General features: G+C 39.6%; 1 protein-coding gene and 1 long non-coding RNA gene across 3 annotated transcripts; one reads left to right on the top strand and one right to left on the bottom strand.

Moving 5' to 3' along the window:
• The first annotated feature begins 5,325 nt into the window (after window positions 1–5,325).
• On the top strand, window positions 5,326–26,105 carry bcas1 (brain enriched myelin associated protein 1). Of its 2 annotated transcripts, XM_086025750.1 has the most exons (15): window positions 5,357–5,454; window positions 5,528–5,592; window positions 5,827–5,902; window positions 8,283–8,590; window positions 16,131–16,271; window positions 16,963–17,049; window positions 19,101–19,136; window positions 19,445–19,663; window positions 20,439–20,501; window positions 20,618–20,659; window positions 20,776–20,832; window positions 22,062–22,100; window positions 22,742–22,864; window positions 24,085–24,306; window positions 25,267–26,105. In XM_086025750.1, the coding sequence occupies exons 2-15, from the start codon at window positions 5,554–5,556 to the stop codon at window positions 25,336–25,338; spliced, it is 1,524 nt and encodes a 507-aa protein (XP_085881876.1). In that variant the 5' UTR covers window positions 5,357–5,454; window positions 5,528–5,553; the 3' UTR covers window positions 25,339–26,105. The 2 variants fall into 2 exon arrangements, with proteins under 2 accessions (XP_085881868.1, XP_085881876.1); XM_086025742.1 differs by lacking the exons at window positions 16,131–16,271; window positions 16,963–17,049; window positions 19,101–19,136; ... (6 more) ...; window positions 24,085–24,306; window positions 25,267–26,105 and adding an exon at window positions 10,565–13,324 and having other exon boundaries at window positions 5,326–5,454.
• On the bottom strand, window positions 13,815–24,463 carry LOC147153211 (uncharacterized). The gene is made up of 3 exons (XR_015086149.1): window positions 24,076–24,463; window positions 22,287–22,859; window positions 13,815–14,077 (listed from the first exon to the last, which is right to left on the bottom strand). It is a non-coding gene; the product is annotated as an uncharacterized LOC147153211 (long non-coding RNA).
• Window positions 26,106–26,571: the final 466 nt, after the last annotated feature.

Genomic DNA, 26,571 nt, shown 5'->3' on the forward strand with positions numbered 1-26,571 from the left:
AAGGGCTGTGATACATGTATTAATAAATATAGACGTAAATAATATATTAATATAAATAAAATATAAATAATGAAGCCAATAAATTGACATAAAACACTATATACAATTGACACCGGAAAAGAGCCAAAAATTTCAGGTGAATTTAAAAGGAGACACTTTCCCCACATTCTAAAACACATTTAAGTTGTCTTAATAACATGTGACTGGCATGCTCTCATCAAAAATACCTCAAGGATCAAGAATTACGGACGCATTTTTTTCAGCATAATGTTATGATCACAATCTTGGAATTGTCTAATGAAAAACTCAATTTTCCATAATCTAAATATGCTTTCTTTAAGGTGTGTTATAATGATATAATTATTTTATTTTATTTGTGAAATTTAAATGTGAAGCTGTTCATACATGGCGCTGACAAAATGTCAGAGGTGTTATTAAATGTGTGCACTGTCAATATTTCGCCAGCAAACAGTACTGCACCCAAGCTCAAATATTTACCGAACATCTGTAGAGCAAGAGCAGCATTAAAGAGACAACTTGGGTGAGCTTAATATTGGCACTTATATAATAGGTTTGCATGTAAAAATGACATCAGTACTAAAGTACCCCCCCCAAAAAGACTCTGTCGTGATTTAAGGTCTTTTTTGTGATTAGATTTACGACTAATTGCCCCGCCCCAAAAAAGAGGCGTGGCTTATGTTATGTTTTCGGTCACAGCGGTCTACGTCACGGGAGGGAGGCAAGCGTGGTAATATTGCTCGCTTTGTCAGTTCTGTTGTCTAAAACGGGGACCGATCATCACCAAAATGCAAATGCACATTACTCCTCTTGTCCACTTCAACCTGTGAAAGTATAAAAGTGTTCTGCACAATAGTTTGGATTTATTGACATAAAACGTGATCTCATCATGATCACTTCCACAAAATTAAAAATACTGTGGTGATTGCTCCTCCGCTTTCACACGCTGAAGAGGACAAGAACATGAATGCGCACATGAACCCCGACTGGTTATATTACGGCCATTTAGCTACACTAAACTCGTGTCAACTCCCAGGAGGGAGACGGCTGGAGGCGGATTGGATCTTTATACCCCCACCTCCTTCCCTCCCCGGCAAAATGTAGGATAACGGGACGGCTAAATAGCAACAACTAGCTTCAGGCCGTTAAAATAAAAAGCGTTGGCACAACAACATTAGCTCCTTACTGTCTGCCCAGCGTATGGAAGTGAACATGAGCCTGCGTCTTCATGTCGCGGGGTTGCCTCCCAAGCAGTCGCGTGCGGTGTCCGACACTGCTTGCAGCCGCCACCTTCTGCCTGAGTGAAGCGGCGTGAGAGTGAGGTAAGCCCTCATCGAACAAGCGCCAATGTTCAGCGAACAAAAAGTTCCAGCGAGGCTGACTGCACAGCCGAGTGTGGCCGCATTGGAACGTGCCATTTCGGCTGTTACGTTCCAAATTGGACGGCGTGTTGTAGGTCGAAAAACTGGAGCCATTCCTCATCCAAATAAATGTGCACGTCTACTCATTCCCACTTCAGTCTCTGTAAATATCCTGACTGGTGTTTAATGCCTCGCCCGTCCTAACCGTGATCAGCAAAGCAGCAGTGTTTTTTTTTTTTTAAGCAGTCTGCGCTCATCCCAGCATAAAGCTATGTAGCTCTGCCCACTTCCACATTTCCTCATTCTCATATAAATCAGCCACAGAGAGGTTAATCCTTTTGATATGATGAAGTGGGTATTAGTAGGGATGTCCACACAAATTTTGATGCCAATTGATCACCGTTTTTGGACGTTGTAAGCAATGAAAATACAATGATTTCCAATGGGGAGTTTGGAATTGATTCCTCCTGTGACTCCGGCCGAACAAGAATAGGACGGTAGGGGCCGCGGCCATTGGCCTAATTAACGAGAGGCGTTATTCATGGAGTTGCTAATTTCCTAATTCCTCCAAAATTAATGGATAAAATAGAAAATGGCAACTCTTTTCATTCTTCACTTTCACTCTTTCAAAAAATATATAAAATGAACTTAGTTCATTTAGTGAAAACATGGCCATCCTGGCCCCACCATCCCTTTAATCCATTTGGGATATGTGCATGCCACCAATGGAATATGCAATGGCACCTCGAGAGTCGAGCACAATGCTCCCCATGATGCTTGGTTGCGTAAGTTCAGCAGCATTCTTACTAAGGAATCTCAGTTATCCAAATAAGACTGAAAAGGAACATAGCAAAAATTAGGTGAATCTATTTGTTCTAAGCCAGGGGTCCCCAACCACCGGGCGGTCCGCGGGCCACTTTGGACCGGGCCGCAGCAAGAATATAGACAAACTGTTCAGACAAACTGAGATTCAAACCCTGAAATTTCCCAGTGTACAAAAAAACTAAAATAAAGTAAAACTAGTGATTTATGAAGACCTGAGTGAGACTTGCTGTTACATTATCAATTTGTGTGTGCAATTGACTTAATTGTATTGCTTAATGCTTAGAGTGGCGAGACACGTTCATGTTTCAAAGCTTCATTTTGTTTCTACGGTTATCGCCACTCTTTTGATTTTAAGTACCGTTTTGCGGTGGCATCACAAAAGAATCCAAAGAAAAAGCAAAACACACTTCTTGCTGTGGTGTGGTTGTTGTAATTGGCATGCATCGTGGCCATAATGTCTTATACAAAGAGCGTACAATCCAGACGGGGGGAATCCAACTCCCACCTTCATGTACACGCCACATGCCACAATTGGTACATTGTGCTCAAGCATTCCAACAGCTACCATCAATACAGCACATTTTGGGTTCATTTAAAATGAAAAAAAACATGTTTTTCATCCACAGTGTAACTGACTGATGTGGATGTTGCTTCTGAGAGGAACGAAAACAAACCTGAAGGAACTTTTGTCCTTGCAATCATGACACATTTCCACAGCTAAAACAACCAAAGACAGATAAAAGGAGGAAATCAGTTGATGAGCTGACGTCTTTGATGGTTGAAAGGTTTGGAGTATTGATATATTGACGTCCCCTCTCCCCTCGGGAAAGCATTGTGCAATCTTTAACAGGACAATGTGGCAGATGATCTCATCACAGAGCTCTCTGTCTTTTTTGATGAGGTGTGATCAAAAACAGCCATTACTTGCCCTTGACAATCTACAAACATCTTTGCTTTGAAATGGAATGATGTCACATTAGATATTTTAAGCCACATGTCAGTTTTGAAAAAAAGACAACAACTGGAATGTCACTCAGCCGAACCTGCCAAGGCTGAACTGTTCATAAAACCAAACAAAAAGCAGATAACATTAATTTTGTTCACAGGCTACAAACAACGGGACTGTGCCAGTTTTCATACTGCGGCGGGAAGAATGTCTTTATTTGGAAAAAAAAAATCACAGAGCACTGTATGTCTGTCCTTTGGTTTCTTAGCTAGGAGCTTCCTTTCTGGCAGGGGTGCTCAATCCCGGTCCTCAAGAGCCCCTATTTGGCCTGTTTTCCATCTGTCCCTCCCTGCAACACACCTGATTAAAATGATCCGCTCATCACCAAGCTTTGCACAAGCCTGATAACGATTTCATTTGTATCAAGTGTGTTCAGGTAGGGAGGGATGGAAAACAGTCTGGATAGGGGCTCTTGAGGAATGGGATTGAGCACCTCTGCTTTCTGGTGTTAAGGTGGATGCTATAAAATTATAGAACCATACCCTTTTTTATTCTCTGTCACAGAAAAACAAAAGAGAAAATTAAATCACATGAACAAGTGCACCAAAACATCTACATATACATATATACATATACTTGCCTGAACTTTTTACATTTTCCATAAATTTCACCTTTACATTTGCATTGTTGCGGAGAGCTGCCTGGCTTTACATTTTTCCTTGTCATTCATTGTTGTCAGACAGAAGTAGGGCCAAACGCCAAGCAAAAAAGAAAGAAAATGATCGAAATGGCTCACCTCTTCAGGCAGTGGCCGGCAACGGATCAGGACTGTCATCTCTAGGACCATATTGCCCAAACGATTTACTACATATGAAGGTAAAAGGCTTCACTATGCTGGCGTTAAACTGGTCTTTTGGACACCCGCACAAGTTGACCCATTGTTCACATTTATCCCTCTGAGTTTTTGGCTTTGGGAAACGAATAAAGAAGACATCCTTCATATGTGGACGGTTGTAGTTCCATAGCAGTAGTGTTTACGCTGCATGTGTTTTTCTGAGATAAACAGGCTGAAAACAAGCAGTTATAATAGGAGTCGTCTGCTATGTTGACCCTTGAACCTCTTCCGGTTCACGATGTCACGTCACGCGGTCTAAAAATAGCACTAGTGCAGCATGCTTTTAGGACCCATTAGGTGACCAAAAACATGCCTGATGTAAAATACATGAGTCAAGCAGCAAACTTACTTGCATCAAACAAAACAATCATCATCAATGTCAGGTTATTTGCCTTTTATTTGTTTATTGTCTGCAAAATGGGCGTTTGTTATATGCGGATAGACGGACCGGTCCGTCAACTAGGCGGAATGCTCTGGGATTAATGATGTTATTCAGGTAGTATGGGCTTCAGAGGTGGCCAATCCAGGTCCAGAAAGTAAAAACCCTGCCATAGTTTGGCTTTAGCCACAGGGGCTTCTACACAACCAGCAGGTAAACGAGCTCAGTTGATTAGAAGCACTTGTGGCTAAAGCCGAATTGTGGCAGGGTTTTTACTTTGTGGACTTGGATTACCCACCTCTGATGGGCTAGTCACAAAGTGTAGGGCAGTTCTGTAGCGACTGGGCACACCGAGCCACACTGTAACACCGCCGCCACCACCACCACCACCACCACCACCACCACCACCAAAAGCTCGTCTGGTGACAACAGTGGCTGATGCATAGCGCTCTCCTAGACGTCTCCAACATGGTTGGCGGACATCATTTCTGCTCAATGTGAATCAACTTTCATCAGAGAACAGCACTGAGGCCCTCTGGTCCCTCGTCCAGCATAAATGCTCCCTGGCCCATGCAAAACGATGACGCCTGTGCCTGGTGGTGTGGTCAGATTCTGCAGATTTTGCAGTCCAAATTGTCCTCGAATAATGACCCACCTCTTTCACACTTGGTGAATGCAATAATATGGAGGTGACACTGATCACGCTTAGTGATGTGGCGTGCCATGTAAACATCCTCAACACACATCCTGTTGGTTTCATTACAAGAGATTGAAGAGGGCTCACAGAAGAATCCGCTTGAACTAATCATGTGCTGTTGCCCGTCTTTCGGCCCTTTCTTGGGGAGGCAATCTGATTGATTACTTAAAAACAGTCCCACCCATTTGCAAGCACACATATAATGGCCTGTCAACAATAGTCTTAAGCACAGTTTGGCCGGAGCGGAGAGTCCACCCCTTTTGACAGGGTGACACTCCACTTGTTGTCTTCCAGAGGTGGATCTCATTTGCTTTGACCTGAAGTGCAGCTTTGGTAAGACAGTTGATTAATGTTACATATGAGCAAATGCTACAGTGACTTATGTACTAATTTCGCTTGGCTCCAGTACACCTGCATCTTTTGGTCTGAAGTATGGGGAATGAGCATTCCAAGAACAAAGATCCAAGCAAGGTAAAATGACAGGAATGCAGCAATACACCTTATAAACTACTTAATACTATTAATAATAAGGATAAACATGACAGATAATTGATGAATAATAATAAATCTTTTTTTTTCTAGGTATATTATCATAGTCATATATCCTAGTACTTCCCTGGGAATGTATCCTTTTGTCTTTTGACAAAATTGTTGTGTTGCCATTTTTTTTTTAGCTGTTTATTGTTCCACCTTATTTGTTGATAGGTAAATCAGTGTGATGAAAATGGAGGACCGAATGGACTGGCAGCAAACATCACATCCAATGGATTAGAGATTGATGGTGAGTTATTGAACATTTATTCCAGGGTCAAACTGTAATATAGGTTTTATCTTTATTAAATGAACAGCAGTTTAAGTAGCACTAATATTTTACTTGTCGTATAAGTGTAAAAATAATATCCCACTGATAATTTTAAAACATAAAAAGCAAAACATGAATGAAGAAGGTGTAGTGTATAATAAATTGCACTCACATAATTTTTAAAAACAATCTTTACTGTCCAACTCCTGCTGGGATTCAGAGTTGTCAAGAGTGTTTAACTTTAACGTTTCTACAGTATTTGTAATTGTAATGTTGAAAACTGTAGTTGCCAAGTTAGATCGCACATAATCCGATTTGTGTTTTCCCCAATTTCTTTTTAAAAAATCAGAACACAATATCTATCTTTCAGTGATAAACAAATTAGCCTTCAATGTCCAGGATGAATAAGTCCTTTGGACCTTTTTAATGCTGGGTAAACAGTAACTGTTTCTTGTACCCTCTATTGTGAACTTTAGGCGTAGTCTCTAAAATGGACTATTTAATCTGTCATGGTGCAGTTACTCTCCCTGCAGAGAGAATCATACAGTGAGATCATGTTGACACAGTGGTGATCAAGCTAATCTCATGTTCTTGGGTAGACCAGCCCATGTTTACTTCATGGAGCACTATCCATGTTGATCCTTTCAAAGGATTGCTACAGTATTTTCATGTTATAATTGATTAATAATCTGAAAAAGAAAAAAAAACGCTTTGGGCAACCTTTTTAAGTAAATATTGCATACTGTGACAGTTCACTGTTTAGTAAAATCAAACCAGTTTAATGCACATTTGGAGAAAGAGAAAAATACGATGGGCCTGATTTACTAAATTCTAAAGAGCAAGTGCTAAATTTTGTGTTCACCCTAAAAAATTGCATGATGATGCGCTTTTGGTGGTTGAGTTGTGGGGTAAGATTGTGATGCCATATTTAAAAGGAAAACTCAGATAATTTTGGAGAAGCCATCAACCGCTTTAAAGCCATGATTTCCTTTCTTTAAATCGCTCAGAGTGTGTGTGAAGTTGATGTATCTGCCTATCCTGTGTAATATAATGCGTTTAAAAATTGGGTAAGCGTATCACAAAAACTGCGCTACAAAAGGCCAGCACCAATTGTCACAGTGGCTGAAATCAACAGACTCAGGCGTAAGTAAATGTAGAGTTGAAAGGATTTTTACATGGCATGACTTCTTGTGACTGGCTCGAACTCAGCCCTAAGATCAATCAGAAGCTCCAATATTGCATTGCTCAGTAGACGATATGTCGGAATAACTAAGAAGATCTGTCGGAATAACTTTTGTTTCTGGCATTCCAAAAATGTTTATGCAAGCCAAAACGTTCCCCCTGCAGCATCTCATTTTGCCAACGTTACACTGGCACTGCTTTCACAAAATCAGCCATTGCAGCTCCTTACAGGTTTAATAAATCACATTGTGCATGTCAAGTTATTTGCATATACTCCTCCCCAAATGCGCAAAATGAAACTGTGTGTCAATATTGTCTGTTTGGCAAACACATATCCTGGGTGCGCCCGGTTAAAAGATCAGATTCCACATCTGTTTGTGTGAGAAATAAAGGTTGTTATTGGGTTTGCAAGGACAAGTCTTTGTTAAATTTCATCCAGTGCTGGGATCCCCAATTATGTTATTTTGTCTTTGTTTTTTTACCAAAAGGTCTGTTGGGGTTGTAAAAGACAAAAAAACTATCCTAGTTATGTCAAGGAAAAAATAATAATGGATGTTTTCCACTTGTGTAAACATTTTTTGAAATGCCAGAAACAAGATATATTTAGTCATAAAACGGAGGCATTCCATGACAAAATTCATTTCATCTCTGCATTAAAGGAAACTGTTGTTCTGGCCTCGCCCAAATTTATGGTCCCACTCCCACACACTTGGACAAGTTAAATCAAACTAAACACCACTTTTGTGGTTGGTGGGCATCGAAGAATTATCAGAGCAAATGATTTATTTTATGTAAGCACTTTTATGTCAGTAATGTTTGTTTACCTTTTCTACTAACACTGCCAATACTATCACTTCAAATTTTGTATTGCGCTTGCGGTGTTCTCCCAAATATTCCATGGTGAAAACCATCAGTTACCTAAAACGCAAAAAATAAATAAATAAATAAATAAGAATACAATAAAAAATAAATAACATTGCGCCACAATCTCACATTGCATCCGCCTACCAATAATGCATGTAGTCGTCAGACTGAACATGTAATGCAGCACCAGCTGTTTGGGATCTTAATAAATCAGGCCCTAAGAGTCTTGATGAAAAAAAGGATGCATCATGGCTGTTGATCACTCATGATTATGAGGTTTTCATTATTTATTTTTTTTCAATATTCTTTTTAGTTAAAACTTTGACCCAGAACCAACAAAACGGCAAGGCTGCAACACTCAATTCTGCCGCAGAATCTGACTATGTGGTGGTACACTCGAACAGTCAGCAAGTTGAAACCGAAGTTGTTGCCGAAAAGCAGCCCGCCGCCCCTGAGACAGAAGAGGCTGAGAAACATGAAGAAAAAGTGCAACTTTTTGACAAAATATTCAAAAAGAAAGGAGAACCAGAGGCACCAGTTGATGCAAAGAATGTCGCTGACGAAGAGACCCATAAGAATATTGCAAGAGATGGAAGTCTTACTGCCCCCGACACACAGCTGGTGAGTATTTTCACTTTGAGAGTTAGGGTAGGAGGCCACGTTTATGGAGGTTTCAGTTGCGCTGTAATGTGTTGGATTATTTTGGGGTCAGGGTTAAGGCCAGGGTCTTGGGTTTATTTTTAACTGGAATGAGACAACAGTTCTGAGGGAAAGGTTTGGGGCAGGGTTATATTCGTCAGGTGGTCAAGTTTCTTGTAAGTTTTGGTAAGTTAGTTAATTGCTTTACCTATAAATAAGACACTCTTTAGTTTCTCCTATGGGGAATTAAAAAAACTGTTTCTGTGGACAACCATTGTTGTCTTGTATGTACATAAACTTATTAGGTAAAACATTTGACCTGTTATGACTTTTCATCATCAACAACATGCCCACATTTGTACCTTCTTTTCAACAGAACAATGGACAGAAATAGCAGCTAAAATGAGTTTACCTTTGTGCATGTGCTATTGCTTAAGCAATACAATTCTGTCAATTCAGGTGTTACAGTTGCTTGCATAAGAGAAGGGGAATACTGGCAAGGTTTGTGACAAACTGGCTCTGATTTGAGTATCTTATTTAGCAATTTTAATATTGCATGTAGAAAAAGAGACAAGAGGATAAGTGCTGTCCTTAGAGTTCTGAGGTTTAGGATTTTAATCTTGGTTCTGGCGTTCCTGTGTGGAGTTTGCATGATTTCTCAGTTTTGTGGGTGGGTTTTCTCTGGGTACTCCATAGGGCTGAACGATTTATTTTGTTTTAGGAGTGAAATCCTCTTCTCAGACAATGTAATTTCATGGTTTCCAAAGCTGTGTTTTATTAAAGCGCTCTAATATCCCCTAAAGATGACCAATCAAAAGCGGAATGTTACTGGTGGACAGGTCACACTAACAAATCAGCTCCGTTTATGTCACGCTGTCAGCCATCCCAGAATCCTTGCTTTGACGGCTGCTATCGACGCGAAGCACTAATCTAACTTGTTTGGTACAAAGCCACACAATCACACAGCCTCTCAAGTGTCCGTATTTTAGTGATTAATAGCTTTTAATGTTTTGATGCGTTGATGCAATTTTTTGTCTTGTTTGTGAATTTGATGGTACATAGTGATAATTGCACTGAAGCTTGATTTGAAGAAAACCGTGAATTGAAGCGAAATCGCAATATGTAAGAAAAAATAAATCGCAATTTAATCTTTTCCTAAAAATCGTTCAGCCCCAGTACTCCAGTTTTATCCCACATTCCCAAAACATGCACGCAAGGCTCGTTGAAGAACTCTAAATTGTCCACAGGTGCGAATGGATGTTTGTCTATATGTGCCCTGTGATTTACTGGAAACTATGGTGTACCCTACCTCTCGCCAAAACTACTGCTGTTATGCTATGCTAGCATAGGCTCCAATTCACCCTTGATCTAATGAGAATAAGCGTTTTAGAAAAAGGATTGACTGATACAGAAAAAGACTGGTTATTGATGATTTAGATTTAACAATCTGCCTTTGAAATAAACCACCCTTCAAAAATAACTAAATAATAAGTAACAGCCATAGACCAGCATGGTTTCGTTGTGTTTTCGTGCTGGTCTTGCCCAGCAGCAAAAGCAAAACAAAACAGCCAAGATTTAACTGCCGAAGCTTCAGTCACTGGGCAACGCATTCTACCAACTGAGCAGTGCTTGGTCTTGCTGGGTGGCTTCAGCTCAATTGGTAGAGCGGCTTACCCAATGACCCAAGGTTCGACTGTTCGAATCTTGTACTGTTTTGCTTTGCTTTTTCTCTGCTAGTTAAGACGAGAACGAAAACACAACAAAACAATGCTGGTGTTTTTTTTTTTATAGCAGCGACATAAAATGGATGTTAGTCTGTTGCACCTTCTCTTTTGCAGTTGCAATTTTTGCGGCAATATACAGTATACAACCAGCTCCTACACATGGTTATTGTTTATCCCAGAGTCAAACACCAAAGTGTGAATCTAAATGTGAATCTTGATTTTCATGATAAAGGAATCCAGTTCAAGCAGAGAAGATGCAGTCACCACATCTGCACCCAAAGAGGAGCTGGATTACCTGCATCACCAAGCTGAATCATCAACTCAGACAGACAGAATAATTGAAGCAAATATTTCGACACAAACAGGAGATGACGCGGGGGGAGCACTGACCACCAAGGTCCTGGTGGAAGAGATGGTTGGAACAGATCGAGCCAAAGAACCGAGTGAATCTGATATTGTAATTGCAGAGGAGGCAGTTGAAGAGAGCATACAAGAAGAATCGTCCGACAACCAGGCAGCAGGGATCACTGTTGGAGAAACCACTGTCAACGTCATTCATGAGGATAATGCCTTCAGGGCTGAGAGGATGGAGGTGACTGACAAATGTGAAATCCAAAACCCTGAAAAAAGGAGCCTTAATGACTCTCATGAAATGAATCCAGAAATCCCAGTCCAAAGTAAAACAGTAAAATCCACCACTGAAATAGCTGAAGAGGTAAACGTGTCTCGGCTTCCGGATGGAGAAGGAGGTTCAAATGAAAGACTTCTGAGTGAGGCTGATGAGACCGTGGTCACCATGTCTGATATCAAGAGAAGAAATGACATACCATCAGTCTATGTTGAGCCGCGAATCAAGATAATGGAAACAATCTCAGAGGAGGAAGTACATTTAATTCTTGACAGAACAGAGCCAGTCTATGAAAAAGGTATCGATATTGCTCAAGGTGATGATGTGCTTGAGGACTCTTCAGAAAGGTGCACTGCTTGGCACAAAGAACAGTCAATCATCGATGAAGTTTCTGAATATCATTTTGATGGATGCTCGCCGAATACAGGAGTTTGCACAGAAAAAAACATTGACATGACACCTGAAACAAATGCAGAATCTGACATTCCTCCAGATGGGAACAGAAATGAAAATGAGATACAAGCGGAAACAGTGGTGCCCCCGTCTCACAACCCTGAGTTCAGAATTGCCATGCCTCTGGAACCTGCCAATGATAGCCACGTGGAAGTACAAGCCAAAACTGCAGTTAGATTTGCGTCCTTCTCTGCACAGCAAGAAACAGTACCTGATGTTTCAGAGCCAAACTTCGTGGAGACTATTAGCGCCACTAACGCCGAGATCACCTCTGGAGAAGCTACACAGAAGGAAACCAAGGTAGTCCTGGATGAAGATATTCCTATCCAAGAATCATCTTCTCAATGTGAAGTCACCAAAGCATCTGTGGAAGCTGTGGCATACCGCTCGGAACTACTCATCAAAATACCTCCAGTCCCAAAACAAGCTGTGGAGGAGACCATCATCCCTACTAAAGAGGACATACACTTTGAGGAATCTACACAGAAGGAAACTGAAGGAGTACTAGAAAGTATTAATGAAGATCCACTTATCAAAGACTTGTCTTCCGAATGTAATGTCACCAACACGTTTGCAGGAGCTGGCTTCTGTTCACAACTACACACTGAAATCTCAGAGACAAGTAAGGATGAGAATTTAACCCCTGCTCAAGATTACACTGAGGAATCTACACAGATGAAAGCTGAGACTGTCAAAGAAAGGGTAAATACCCCTAGCCACGAATCACCTATCTATGAATCATCTTGTGAAGCATCTTTAGAATCTGTGACAGAAGCCAAATGCCCCCAACCACTTGATAAAAAAACAGCAATTTGCAAGCCAATTGTAAAGGATGTTCAAGATGAGAGTGACTTTGAGGACTTTACTCAGCTAGAAAATGAAGTAGCCCTATGGAATGTTCATGAAATAATGAAATGTGAAGCACAAATAACATCTGAATGTTCTTCGGCAGACGAATATTTTGAAACACTCAATGAAATCCTAGAAAACTCTGAGCCAACTGTAGGGGAGATTAGCATCTCTGGCAAAGATGAGAGCCATTTTGAAGAAACATCTTCAGAAAATCCTGCAATCCCAGATGTACCCAAAGAAGAAAATGAGTGTCCTCACAAGGATAAAGGGGTAACCGTAATAGGGGCTTTTGATGAAGGGATATTTGAGAACCTTGAAGTTTTTAAGAACAGATATACAGAAAGGTGTGATTTGCAAGCAGAACCATTAACAGAAGAGGATGTGGATTCATATAGCTCAGTCCACGAGGAACCAGTAGAAGAGAACAATGTTCTCCAAACTGAGGAAATCAAGGAACATGATGTTCAAGAGTCTCTCTCCTTGAATGATAAGGAAGTGTTAGAAGCTCCTCTCTTTTCTGGTGATCCCTCAGAGGAGCATGTAAGCCTTCCTGAGCATCAACCCCCAATCCTCAGGACAAGTGCAGTCAAAGAAAAAGCAATTAATGAATTAGACAAATATGATACTTGTGTAGCAGCTTCAACGTGCTTTAAGACTGTCATCAAGACTCTTGTTGGGGAAATCATTTCACGGGATGCTGCTGAAGCTGAAGCTTCCCTTGGGACCTCAGAGGATAAAGCAACACAAATGAACTCAGAGGCTGAATCAAGTGTAGACACAACAGAAACTAGGCCGACTGAAGAGTGGTCAAACCAAAAGTTGGAACACCAGGAGCACATGGAAGCTTTACTTGTGAGGCTGGAGTCTTCATGTACATCTATTGTTGAAGAATCACCCTACAGACTTGAAGGTTTTGACATATCTTCTTCGGGTTACAACATCACGGTTGTCATCCAAGTAGCTCCACTAGAAGAGTAGCAGTAAAATGCAAACACATTTTTTACAACAATCATTTTGTTTGCCTCTTTGTATCTTTGTCATTTTATGCTTTTAAATGTACAGTACACGGAACTGAATGTAACTGCATTTTGATGATGTCAAGGCACCTGTATTTTTAAGTATATAATTCACCTTGCAATGTAGAAATGTTGACAATAAAATATTAAAAAGTAGCTTTGCAGGCTTGATGATTCTTAGTTGGAACTTTCTTCATGTCAATACAGTGGTGAATTTCTAATCATTGATGCCAAAAAGGTTCCTATTGGGATCAGAATTGGAATCTCAGGTTTGAATCTCTGGCTAGGGTCTTTCTGTGTGGATTTCTTCCTGTAATTTAAAGTGTTCTCTGTGGTATTCTTCCTCCCATGGTCAAAACATCACTATAAAGATTGAAAAATGACATTAGGGTCATTGGTATTCTGGACATTGTTTATAAAAAAGATGCCAGGTTAATTGAATACTGATAATTCTCGTTAGTATTGGCAAAAACATCACATTTATTAAAACTGTGAGGATTTCATTTGTTTAATAATAATAATAATAATAATAATAACATTAATACATCATTTTTTATTGCACTTTTAAAGCCAAAGACACTACAAAAATCTCATAATATCAATCAACAGTATGAGGGTGGGAAGTGGGAAGCGGTGTCCATGTCGCGGTCAGCCACAGAGACAGAATGGCGTCCACCGTGGCGGAATGAAGAGAATTCTCAGACAGAAGGCTAAATGGACGCAGCGGGAACAACGAAGAAGTCCGGAGCCCTCCAAGACAAAGGTCTCCGCTAAAGGAGACATCTGGTAGTCGAGCCTGAGGAGACACAAAGATGTTCACGCCAGCAACATGAATGAACCTGGAAAGGAGCCAACAGTGGAGTGGATGACGACCGCGACAGATGAGTGGCAGAAGGTTGTGCAGGCCCCACCACAGTGTGGCAGATGAGCACCAGCTGAGTGGCACTAGCTGAGAGGCACTAGCTGAGAGGAACTACCTCACAGACAGAGAGAGAGAGAGAGAGAGAGAGAGAGAGAGAGAGAGAGACAGAGAGAGAGAGAGAGAGAGAGACAGAGAGAGAGAGATGGTTGGTAATTGATCTGAGCTTTTTGTCTTTAATCTTCCTTACTTTTTAAGTTATAATATTTGGTAAACTGTGCAATATAAAAAAAGACGGCTTGTGTTCACCATGCACAAATTTTAGTCCCAGAAATTTTAGATATTCAACTCAAAGAACGACCATCCTTCTGTAAGGTGTGTGGTACAAAGTCAACGTGAACCTCAGGGCTGAATCATGAACTGAATGACGAAGTACTGAACGATTCTGTAAATGAATCTTTCAAAAGAATCATTTTAATGAACTGATGGTAGTTATTCATTACAATCAAAGGCAATTGCCTTTCTCGTCACTAATACTGAATAGCCTGGCATTTAAGGAAATTATCACTCATAGGCAGCTGAATGAATTAATAAATAAATAGATAAATCAATCAATCAATCAATAAATAAATAAACACTTACCATAAGGACATCACATATAGATAGTTTTAGCTCACGTGCTGGGATTTTGTCCATGATGTTAAAGATCCAGAATGGGGAGGTAAACTAGGCCTGAAATGAAAAGACTAGTAGCCCATGTTCATTATTGGTAGTTCATTTTTTCTGATTACCCTAATCAGTCAATATCACCTGTTATAAAATGTACAATCTTCTTAGCTGTGCTAAAATGAAGGTTAAAAGGCAATGGTAAAGAGACAACATGATGACAAGTTGGCCGCCAAAAAAAACTATGATCTCTACACAATTCAAACATCTCTCACATTCTAAATGTGTGCAAAGACAAGCAGAAATAAGAGACTGTTCACTCTATGATGCAGAATGACTGCTTGACTTGTGTGAGCTAAAACAGCATGGACTTTGCGTAACATTAGCCTCGAGGCTAGATAGCAGTTAGCATGGCGAGAGTGAGCAGAATCTTACATCTCTTACGTATGTATGTCTAACATTATACCATGGCAACAATCAACCGATATACAAGATAAGATATATACATTCCATAAATCGTTGTTACTTTAGAGTACCAAACTAAAATACACATTGAAATTGAGATATGGACTGTATGTACAGTATGTAACATACATTTTCTCAGGTTGCTAAGTGTTAAAGCTTACCGTCAACCAAGTGTTGAGAACAGAGCTCCAAGTAGTTAATGGGAATGATACTAAACCTGTGTTTTGTGTGAATGTTATGCTTCTTGGCCACAAATTAGTATTTTGTCAGCATGCTTTACCAATATAGTGGCCATAATTTCATATTTTTCTACATTTCATGTTTGGGCTCTGTAGAAATTTGTGTGATGTTTACAAAATATGTTGGGTGTAAGAAAAATGATTTCAGAGAAAAATGTTAATAGAGGACTAAATTATTTGACATTAAACATGTACACAGTAAATGCAGTTGGTGGAAGACTTTAATAACTCGCCTTCAATGTTCATAAAAACATGCTCATTGAAGGCTATGTTTATGAAATGTTTGTTGAGTGACAAATAAATTCCTGCGTTCATTCTCACTACATTCACCAAATTAAAATCACGGATAGCTACTTCAAAGACCCTCATCATTTGGACACAGCAATGTATTTGGACTTTCTAACAATTCTTGAGCTATGGCCATCCAACATACTTGAATATCAATGAGTGAGGGGGGTGGGACATGCACATTTATAAAAGGGTTATTGTTTACAATGTGCAGAGTAGGCAGAGGCATGGTTGGAATTGTGCTCCCATCTCAATGCTGTGATTAAGACGCTGCTGCACTGCTCTGCTACTGCATAACCCTCAAAAGGCTAACTCTGTGTGATGGTGCTTAGGAGACAGCTAACCAAAAGCCAGAGGCACTGACGGAACAAGAGACTGGGACTCCAGAACAAACTGACAACGCTAACTGTCCACCTGCAGAAGAGGAGACTAACCCAGAAGAGAGTCCAGTTATGAACTTCTTCAAAAATTTAGTAAGTGTCACACTTTAAATGTAAATATGAAAACTTGATCATTTATGTACTAGTGATATTTGGTTGTTTATCTTCAATCAGAGGGCCAAGTGAATTGAAGAATTTCATTGGACATTGCTTGAATGTGCTCTTAATCACTCAGCTCAACCAAATTCTTTTTCAAAGCTGTCCTGCTGCAACTATTATATACAAATCATAACGCTGACCTTGTCAGAAGCAGCAAAGCTATCCAGAACAAATTATGCCCTGACGCACAACAGGCAGCCATTGTTCCTCTTCATCATGCCGTTTGGAACGTGTGGCGTTTTAAAGAGTTACAGTGCCCTCGCGCCATGCTAATCAAGGCTTGGAACATGCGGGAATGTGGCGGCCCATTGTTGGAGCCATCGTGTGAGCTCACAAGGGAGGCCTGTGCGGCTGGAAGTTCAGATTAGTAAAGATAGAGCGAGGGCAGGCCTACGCCATCTCCAGAGCACAATGGCCGCTAGTCTGATAGCGACGGACTGTGTACACACGGCCACGGACAGCAGTCAACACTTATTTTATTGTAAAGGCCTTTTCTTACTTTAATGAACGGCCTACTTTCTTTTGTGCTTTATGTTCAACTTCAGAAGTTCTAATAGCGCTGCAATTTTTAATAATGTAACACTTACATCCTATTATCCTGTTTTGTCTTCTTTTTTCATGGCAGAATTTAACGGTGACTGTCCCTTCCCTTGTTCGGCAGATGACTCCCACTAAAACTTCCAAAAAGGAAACTGAAGTCCCAAAGGATCAGGTGACCATGACACAAAGAAACTAGAAATACAATGGAAATGGTCATACAGTAGTACAGACCACAATCAAGGATTGAATTAAATTGAATTGCATTGATTGTTTATGATACTGTATCGTCACCGTCGGGCCAAAACGTCTGGTCAATTTCATATCCTAGATCTAATTTTGGTTTCCTGAAAAATTATGGTTTTGGAGATGAAAAGATTCCGTCCGACGTCAGAAATATGTATACCTAATGTTCCATGACTTTGCTAAGTCTACTTCCTCATCATTTTGACTTTTTAAATGTTAATCTATGGCTGGGTGATTAATTGATTTATTCCAGTTCATTGCCCATTATTACAATTTGAATCCATTTTTTGTAGCAGCTTTTGTAGTTCAAAGCGTGTCCTCACTGATATGCACTGCTGTGCTAACAACATGGGTTTAAACAGAAAGAAACTTGTGAGTGTTGCTGACATCTTTTTGGACCACTGTCGCTACTTGCTAGGCCAGAGAAAGGAAATCATGGTGTTAATCTCACCGAGCAGCATTGCCAAAGACATCGTGGCCATTTATACATTGCAAAAGCAGCGCTTTGTCAACATATTGAATGAAAACTTTTTGCTTGAGGTACGGAAGTGCTTCCAAGCCGTACATTTTTTTTGCTTATGTTGCCTTGTCTCACCTATACAACTCTACAAAAGAAAAGAACGAGGGAGATGTTGTTTGATGTCTCATCCTATGTTTCTATTTTATTTTATTTCTTACATTCTATAGTAAATTGTTAAATGTCACTACTCACTAATAAGAACTGTGTTGACATGTTTAGACAAAAGGGACCTTTTTTTCCCTCATATCACCCAGCCCTAAAACAAACCAATGAATAAATGGAAAAAGCTCTTACTTTATTTATTTATTCAAATCAACTATCTCTGGTTGGCAGAACTGTCCTTTAAATGCACTTTTCAGATCCCACCTCTTCTGCACATAGATTATACTGGAAACGAGCAACTACGCTCAAGGCCATTACTTTGTTTTAATGAACCAAGGGCAGGCAACCTGAACTAAAGAATGTTTGAGCTAATGGTTAACAATACAGTAAATATACTTTATTTCCACTGATCAAAGTCTGATTTATGCATGCCGGTCAAAATCTGGCACCTACAGTAGTCCATAGACTATGAAGCCGAGATGGGGAAATTCGGGTACAGAAAGTAAACTGCCACAATTTGGCTTGAGCCACAGGTGCTTCTAATCAACTGAGCTCGTTTCCCTGCCAGTTGAGTAGAAGCAACTGTGGCTAAAGCCAAACTGTTGCAGGGTTTTTACTTTCTGGACCTGAATTTCCCATCTCTGCTATGAAGTATGACGATTTCATTGTCAAACATCAAAGCAATTCTTTGATGCTACGATGGGTTTTGAGTTGAGAGGAACTTGAACGGCTACATAAGAGTCCATTCACCATAAGAAGCCATTCTTGCATTTACAAACATGTCCTTCTTCAGACACAGACATTCTGAACAAGTCTGCTTCAATATTTCAAAACATTAAACATAATATAGTAAAGTACAGTGATGGCTGTGAATTTTTTTTTTTTTGAATGAGTGAGTTATAGTCTTTTACTAAATGTTTTGCTGTAAAATGTGATAGAAGCAGTTGTCATCAGACAGCGACTATGTATCATAAAAGTTATTCAACAAAATAATCAGGTTCCAATAATTAAGATTAAATTAAAATGACACTGAATTAAAAGTGAAGTAAGAAAAACTGTTAGAACCACAGCAAATTAAATTTGATTAAGGTACTGTAAAACTATGACCTATGCCCAAATAAACAAGCATGATGGTTCATTCTAAGATTAAAAAAGGGTATAGTTGCTTTTCATAAAACTGTGACATTAAATGGGTAAATTGTACTGACTGACTGAGTTTTTGTAATTCAGCTATTGGTTCAGACCATGGTTCAGTCAGACAAGCTTTCTTTTTATTAATGCTAAGTGGGATGTTTTTATGACTACTAGCATTTTTCGCTGATCTACTCTAAATTGTTGCCTCTTTTTTTGCCAAACAGCGGCAGAGGGAGAAACAGCCAGCGCCAACCACCACTGTGAGCACATTGTCTGTTTCCTTAGAAACCCTTTTGGTTACTTTCTGCGTTTGTGTTCGGTTACCCTCCTGTAAAAGCTCCTTTGTCCTACTTGATAGATATTTAAATCTTGTTTTTTATTAATACTTTTAAATGTACACTATATAACTTTGCAATCGCCACTTCATTGCAGCATGATAGGATAATGGTTAGTACGTCTGCCTCAAATTCAAGGGATCGGCTCGATACTCAGTAGTAACGGCTGTGTTGATAATGCATGTTTTCCCCATGTTTGCAGACAAGCATTCTAACTCTGTCTCCCTCCCAAGGTTGCACAAGTGTCTGATCCTCCTGCAGCCCCCAAGGGAATGTTGATCCCACCACCTCCTCCTCCGGAGCTTCCAAAAGTGGAAGTCAAAGTAGAGCCAAGTGGCAAACAAGCCAAACCCACCACCTCCAAAGAAAAAACTAAAGCTGTGGCAAAGAGTGCGGAATCCCCCAAAGGAAGGTCAACCAAAGATGTTCTGAGCACATTTTTCCGTTCAAAGGTAAATGAAAACAAGACCAGATAAGTAATATACCTGTTGTAAGTTACTAAATTGTATGGGAGTTGGAGGTAGAGACACCAACCCATAAAAATATGCCTTTTGATTTTGCTGCTTCACTCATATTCCACAAAAGAAATATTAATCAGAATGCCGTGTTTGAACTAGTGGGCCTGCATAAAACATATCCTTGAAAAAAAATACGTTTGGGTTGGGTTCTGCTTTAAGCACACCATTCAAGGACATGCTAAAAGTAAGGTGATCATGGTAGTTTGCGAGCATGATTTGAACTGTGTGTTTATGTTTGTTGCTTTTACTTGGAAGTGAACAAAATGTTCATGTCAATTGACAATAGATAATCCTTCACTAGTCTCTGCTCTTAAATTTTGAAATGTTTTATCTTGGTCTCATTTTTTGTATCACAAAAACATGGCATTTGAACAGCGGTGTGTAGACTTCGACTATATGTTTGGTGGAATACAGCTCTAAAGGTGTATTTTTATTCATTTCAAGAAAATGCGTCTTTAATGACACTTTTTGAGTTTATTTTGATCTTTGGCTAAAAGGGAAGAAGTAGTTATTGTATGATTTCCTGAGAAGCTCCAAACGTTCAATTGATGATTTGTATCGTGTTGTTTTGGCATTGATGTCTTTGTTTCATTACAATACATGTCATATACTAGCCATGCATTGCATGCAGTGATGGCAGACTAGTGAGGTTTGCCATTAACAGCGATGATGCTTAACTCTCAATGAGACATGTTTCAATATGCTGCAGACTAACAAGGAGACACAACTGCAAGCAGTAGAAGCTGAAGCATATCCAATTGTAGAAAAACAGGTAAACTTGTCCAGCGGCACTAAGGAAGTGTCTAAATCTATTTCTATCTCTCAACTACGTACTGTATATTCATAAAAATAACAACCACAAAAAAAACACGTTAATTTACCCTGCAGGAAACTCCAGTGGATGTGCCCCAAGCAGTTGTAGAGGTTAAGGTAATTCATTGAAAGTAAATATTTGACGTGTGTCATTTACGAGAAGTACCAGAGTAATCCTCCTTCGTTTATAAAAAAATAAAATAAAAATGTTTTCACTTGTATTTGCTCATGAGGCTGAAGAATCTCAGCAGACAAGAGAAGAGGCAACCCTGATGGTTGTAGAGGAGAAGGTAAAGTAGCAGAAAATATGTCAACAAAAACTTTACTTTCTTTCTTTGGCAGCAGTAGACATGATGTTTAATACAGAAGAAATTCTGAAGAGGACCAATCCAGAAGTCATTTGTAAATAAGTTGGCCAATTTTTGGGGGAAAACTTTTTAAATTGCACAAAAGTGTAAACTGCTAGCTCAACTTGCCATCATGTATCACACAGTACGTGTCCACCTCCTGAGACCCCATTTCAGCAAGCATCAAACTTACGCCTGCCCCAAGAGGAATTTGAGATAAGCAGAGGTTTAGTGAAATGTGTTTTGTTACTTTTTATAAAAGTTAAAGTTGAAATGTTAGGGAAAAATCGACTTTTTTATTGTTTGTATACAAATACTTTTAGTGGGTTTAAGGTAGAGGTAAAATCTTAAACCTAAGCCCGAGTCCGAGCGGGCCTAAAATGTCAATCATTACGGTCGGGTCGGGCTGGGCTTTTCTCTCGCTGACTTTTAAAAAAAATAAATATATGTTTACAAAAATGTATACTAAAACGATGTGTGGATACTAAACTAAGGAAACTAAGCCTCATCACAACACCTACTGTACTAAACTCTTGCAATGACAATTCAAAGAACTCCTTCCCGTCTCTGTCTATTGTCCACCCGTCATTGTTCCTCTTTGTCTCTCTCTCTCTCTTTCTCTCTCTCTCTCAAAGTGCCGCGCTAGATTCTTAAGGACGGACGGCCTTACATTTTTCCCGTCAACTCTTAAAAAAATCAATGATGGAAATTTGTCGGTTAATGTAACCTCGGCAGACAGAAATATAAAAGATGATATTGACAAAATATCTCTACCTAAGACTTGGCAGCAGCTAGGAAGGGCGAAGCACTGCCATTTTTAGACGACAGGCAAACAAGACAGAAACATTAGTATGGAAAAGACAAAACGCAAACCAGAGCTTCAGCATTAGCCACCCAGATTAGCGTTCACTCACAACTCACAATTGTGATATATATATATATATATATATATATATATATATTTTTTTTTTTTTTTTTCCCCAAATCCAAAAATTCATCCGGCTTCCTGGAATTTACTGGGTTCAAGCTAAAAGGTTGCGTTATAATACACCCGGCAAACATGTATTGGAGTAAACCTGTGCAAAAATAGTGACTATTTATTAATGTAGTTAGTTAGTTAGTTAGTTAGTATCATCTTTGGAGGGAAAATAAAAACCTTTTCCTTTCTGCAGATGACGTTAGAGACACCACAGCCAGAGGTAGAAAATGAGGTAATGACCCAGAGGAGTAAGACTTTTTGGGGAACATTCCGATTACATGTGTTGTTTACTGTATTATTTTGATGAGAGGTTTCGAGGTTGTATTTAATCAAGATTTTGACATTTAAATTTTTGCTGGAATTTGGCTCTTTTCTCCATCTTGTCTCAGTTAATAATCCCGCTATTTATAATCTTTACCTTCTCTTTGACTTGCAGGTGTCATCTCTGATCACTACTTTAACAGCTTGTTTACTGGTTTGTTGGCTAAACTGATTTAACCGGTTAGCATAAAACTTTGTGGAGTCGTGAGGCACGGGCCAAAGCAGATCGTATTCCGGTTTGACGTTTATATGAAGGTCCAGGAATTTCTTTCAGATTTTGTTAAAATGATGGGGTGACACTTCTTTCACATCCTAGTGAATAATGCATGAGTTCTTGACAATTCTACTTGCACTATTATCAAGACAATGTTCGGTACAGATGGATCAGGGTGTGCTTTTTTTCTTTTCTTGCTTAAATGTGGTTGCGGTCTCAAACTGTTCCTCTCTTAACATCATCTTTCACTCTTAGGTATCCACTTTAATGCTGTCCTTGTCATCATCCTCAAAAAGTAGCTGGTGATATTTATTCTTCTTCTTTGTCTTTCATGAAAGAAGGTGGATCCTTCTAAAGCTGGGACCCTGGAGGCCACTGCCAAGCCAGAACCCCCACCGCCGGTTCAAGAAGAGAAGAAAAACCCATCAAAGTCATCGTTCTTCTCCTTCTTGAAGCCTAAAGTAAGAACATATTGATAGAGCATCTGTTCATTTCCTATGTTACTTACTAATCCTGTTAAAGATGGAGACTGTCCGAAATAAGGGTGAAATATTGTATGGGGCACACCTGTCACATGTAATTTATGCAAAGTCCTTGCTGTTTTTTTTTTTTTTTTTGTGGTGAACAATTTGTGCTAAACATTATTCAAGCACTCAACACTTCATTTGTGAAGCCCCATCCAGCAATGTCATGTGTTTCAATTCACTTTCTTATTGACGATCTTTTCTGTTTCACGACACAATCACTGAGTCTGTGGCTCGGCCGACATCGGTGATAACCATGCACAACGGATATGCAAGTGGAATTAATGAACAGGGTTAACATTCATGATTGTTGGCCCTGACTTTTCTTCTGAGCAGATTGAAGAGGACAAATCAGTTTTAACACACCCCAGGCCAAAGGAGAATCACTCAGGATAATCTTTCAGAGACATTGGATAATTGTGCCTCTGCTGACTTTGATTTAAGTGAGAAATTAAGCTCGGTACGTGTGTACCTGGCTTTAAATGTGTTTTAGTGCAGTGATGTCTGATTCCCAACTGCTGTGCCGCAGCACATTAGTTTATCGTGAGTGATTATCAGGTGTGGCACAGGAAATTATCCAATTTTTCTTAATTGGGCCGTGAATTAATTTTCATTTACTACAAATAATGTATATTTGTTCATGTATCTCTTACTAGTGACAGAGAACAATTAAATGCTCTTCCACTAAGATGACATAAAGTACATGTTTATCCACTTTTTGTGGCCTTTTTTCGTAATATTAAATTATAATATATGCCTTGGTTCAGTAAAATTTGGGAACGAGTGTCTTCGTGAACAATGAGACAATTTAAGTCTGATCAAACGTATATTTGTACTGTGGAAGGAGTCAAAACAAGCAGAGGGAAATCATGTTGACAGATTAGTTGAAGAACCGAACAAAACCAAACATTTTTTGGTATGCGACAAAAGATTTTCGTAATGTTAAATTATAATATATGCCTTGGTTAAGTAAAATTTGGGAAAGAGTGTCTTAGTGAACAATGAGACAATTTAAGTTTGATCAAACGTATATTTGTACTGTGGGAGGAGTCAAAACAAGCAGAGGGAAATCATGTTGACAGATTAGTTGAAGAACCGAACAAACTATCTTCTTACTATGCACCTTTCTCATGGTGTGCTTCACTCACCTCTTTCAGGCTAGTGATAACAAGAAGGCGAGCCCTGCCACCGTCAAAGCAGCAGACGCACCTCCCACAGTAAAGACCAAAGAGGAGCCCAAAGCGGCAGCGGCGAAGTCATATGAGGTGGTCGTAGACGAAAAAGCGGCCTCAGTGGCCCCCAAAGCTGGCGACAGTGCCGCCAATGCGGCCCGGAAGTCAGAGAAGAGGAACTCCATTCAGCTCTTCCTGAAGCATTTGGTATTTAAAAAAAAGGGGGGGGGGTCCGAGGGAATAAAACTACACCAACAACATTTTAGTTACAGGTCCTAAACCAACATTAACTGGGGTTAAACGCCCTACATTGTTGCAATATACTGTCGCATTATCTCCACAAGATGGCAGCAGCAGCTCACCAGGTAACTAAAGTCAACTTTTGTATCGACAATGGAGAGGTTGTTGTCAAGTCAAGGCAAATTCTATTTGCAAGTATACAGCCCCAAATCACAGTCTCAAAGAGCTTCACATGCCCACCGTTGATAAATATAAACGAAACCCCCTGATCTTAGCCACCTTTTCGCCTGAGGTTTGTATTGTTTATCCATATGTTTGTGTGCAACCTGCCATCTTACATGGCCTGCGTTTTATTATATTTATTTTAATATATATTGTATTATTACAATATTCATTTTGAAATTTAGTTTAACCGACTGTCAGGGGATAAAAAACTCTGTAGAGTTTGGACAACACATGAAAGACTAATCTAAGATCATTCTTGATGTCAGATTTGAATTACTTGTATGTGTATGCTGGATCAAAGTAAATATCAAGTAAATAGCAAACTATTTGGGGCCTGAGCTAGATGGCCCAAATTTAATCTCCAAATACACCTTGTTCATGTTTGTCTTACTTACGTTGACATTCTATATGTATGTAGATGGCCACAAGTTAAAAGTGACAGATTTGTTTTGTCCCACAAGCTAAATATTGGTTGGGTGGAAGAGACCCAAAGATTAGTGAGTTGCAAATATTTGATTCGCGCCAATGCGTACAGATGACAGCATTGTGAAAATGATCCATATTCACATGAACCTGTAAAAACAAAAACATTGTAATATGGATGTCACTCATGCTAGGCTCGTAGTTGGCGGTGTCACTTTGTAAGGAAACACTACACACATCAAGAGAATCTGATCCATGTTCTGTTATTCCTCTCTTTAGGGTCAGAAACGTCACTCGACAGACGCCGGGGTCCAGACCGAGCCAGTGACCGTTGCTCCAGCAGCCAAATGAAAACAGAATCCACACTCAAGTTCTTCTGTATAGACTCCCCTCTATCTTTATTTTCTCTCTGTCTCATGCCAACATTTCGCAGAACCCTCATATTAATTATTGCCTGGTATTGTCCCTTTAGCTGTTTCAAGGTCAATACAATTGGGAAAAAAATGAAAGTGAACATGAACAGAGAGAGCAGGTAGTTGAATATGTGGAGTTTTGAGATGGTCATCTTAGTGACAATGTGGAGGAGGTCAACCTTTGCTCAAATTAAGGACTTGACATGAAATGGAATTAGCTTTGTTTGGACTACTAACAAACGCCGTTCCCAGGATCCTCTAGCAAACTTTACTTCTAGTTGATGGGTGGCAAACAGAAACTTTTCTCTTTTGTTATTGAGTCAACTTAAATTTGTACGCGCTTGAAAAACTATCCTGCACTTAAAGGTGATGTTACGTTTATGTGAGCTGTTCATAGATATTGGATATCTATTGGACCCTTGAGATAAATCACAATCGTTACTATGTCTGGAAATAATTGCAAGCTTAGAAAATAACAAATTCACATGGGAATGAATATAAAATGATCGTCAATGTTGTGCAAGTACGTTGTATAAATTGCAACTGACACCATATCAATATGATATTGCCTCTTTGTGAACTGTCAAGTAGTGGTTGTCCTGTGGCATTGTCATGTGCAATTAACATTGTGCTTTTGTCTGCTTCTATTAATGTGTTTTTGTGTAACTTCCTGAGGACAATAAAACAGGTTTGTTGTTTCTTGCCCATTGTGAAATGTTGTAACTTCATGCAGAGCTGCCGCTTCTTAAAACAACCCACAATGAGTCATTGGGCTTGTACGATGTTAAGAACATGACGCGACCATCATGCATACGTGTTTGTTGTGAGAAAGTGTGAGGCATCATTCACTTGCTGTAAATCGCAGTCATTCTTGGATTCACTGACTGACAGCTGTTAAGAAAAAAAAAACTCTCCCAGGCAGGTATTTTATCCAGCTGAGTTACTGGGCTACTTATTCGTAGACTCGATGGTGCAACTGCACTCGAGTGTAAAAACTGGCACATCCTGATTTTTGTGCAAGTGTAAGCCTCATTTCGCTTCTTTGGTACTTTGGCAGACCTTATTGCACTATGGTGGGCATTCTGGCATACCGAGGGTGTTTCCTCTGACATGCGCCCGGCGAACTTGACAATTTGTGAGCTGAAAGTCAGCTAAATTTTGTGCCCACTGG

The sequence above is a fragment of the Filicampus tigris genome, chromosome 1, assembly GCF_054856515.1.
Source record: "Filicampus tigris isolate MCC_2025a chromosome 1, RoL_Ftig_1.0, whole genome shotgun sequence".
In the NCBI taxonomy this organism is placed as follows: Eukaryota; Metazoa; Chordata; class Actinopteri; order Syngnathiformes; family Syngnathidae; genus Filicampus; species Filicampus tigris.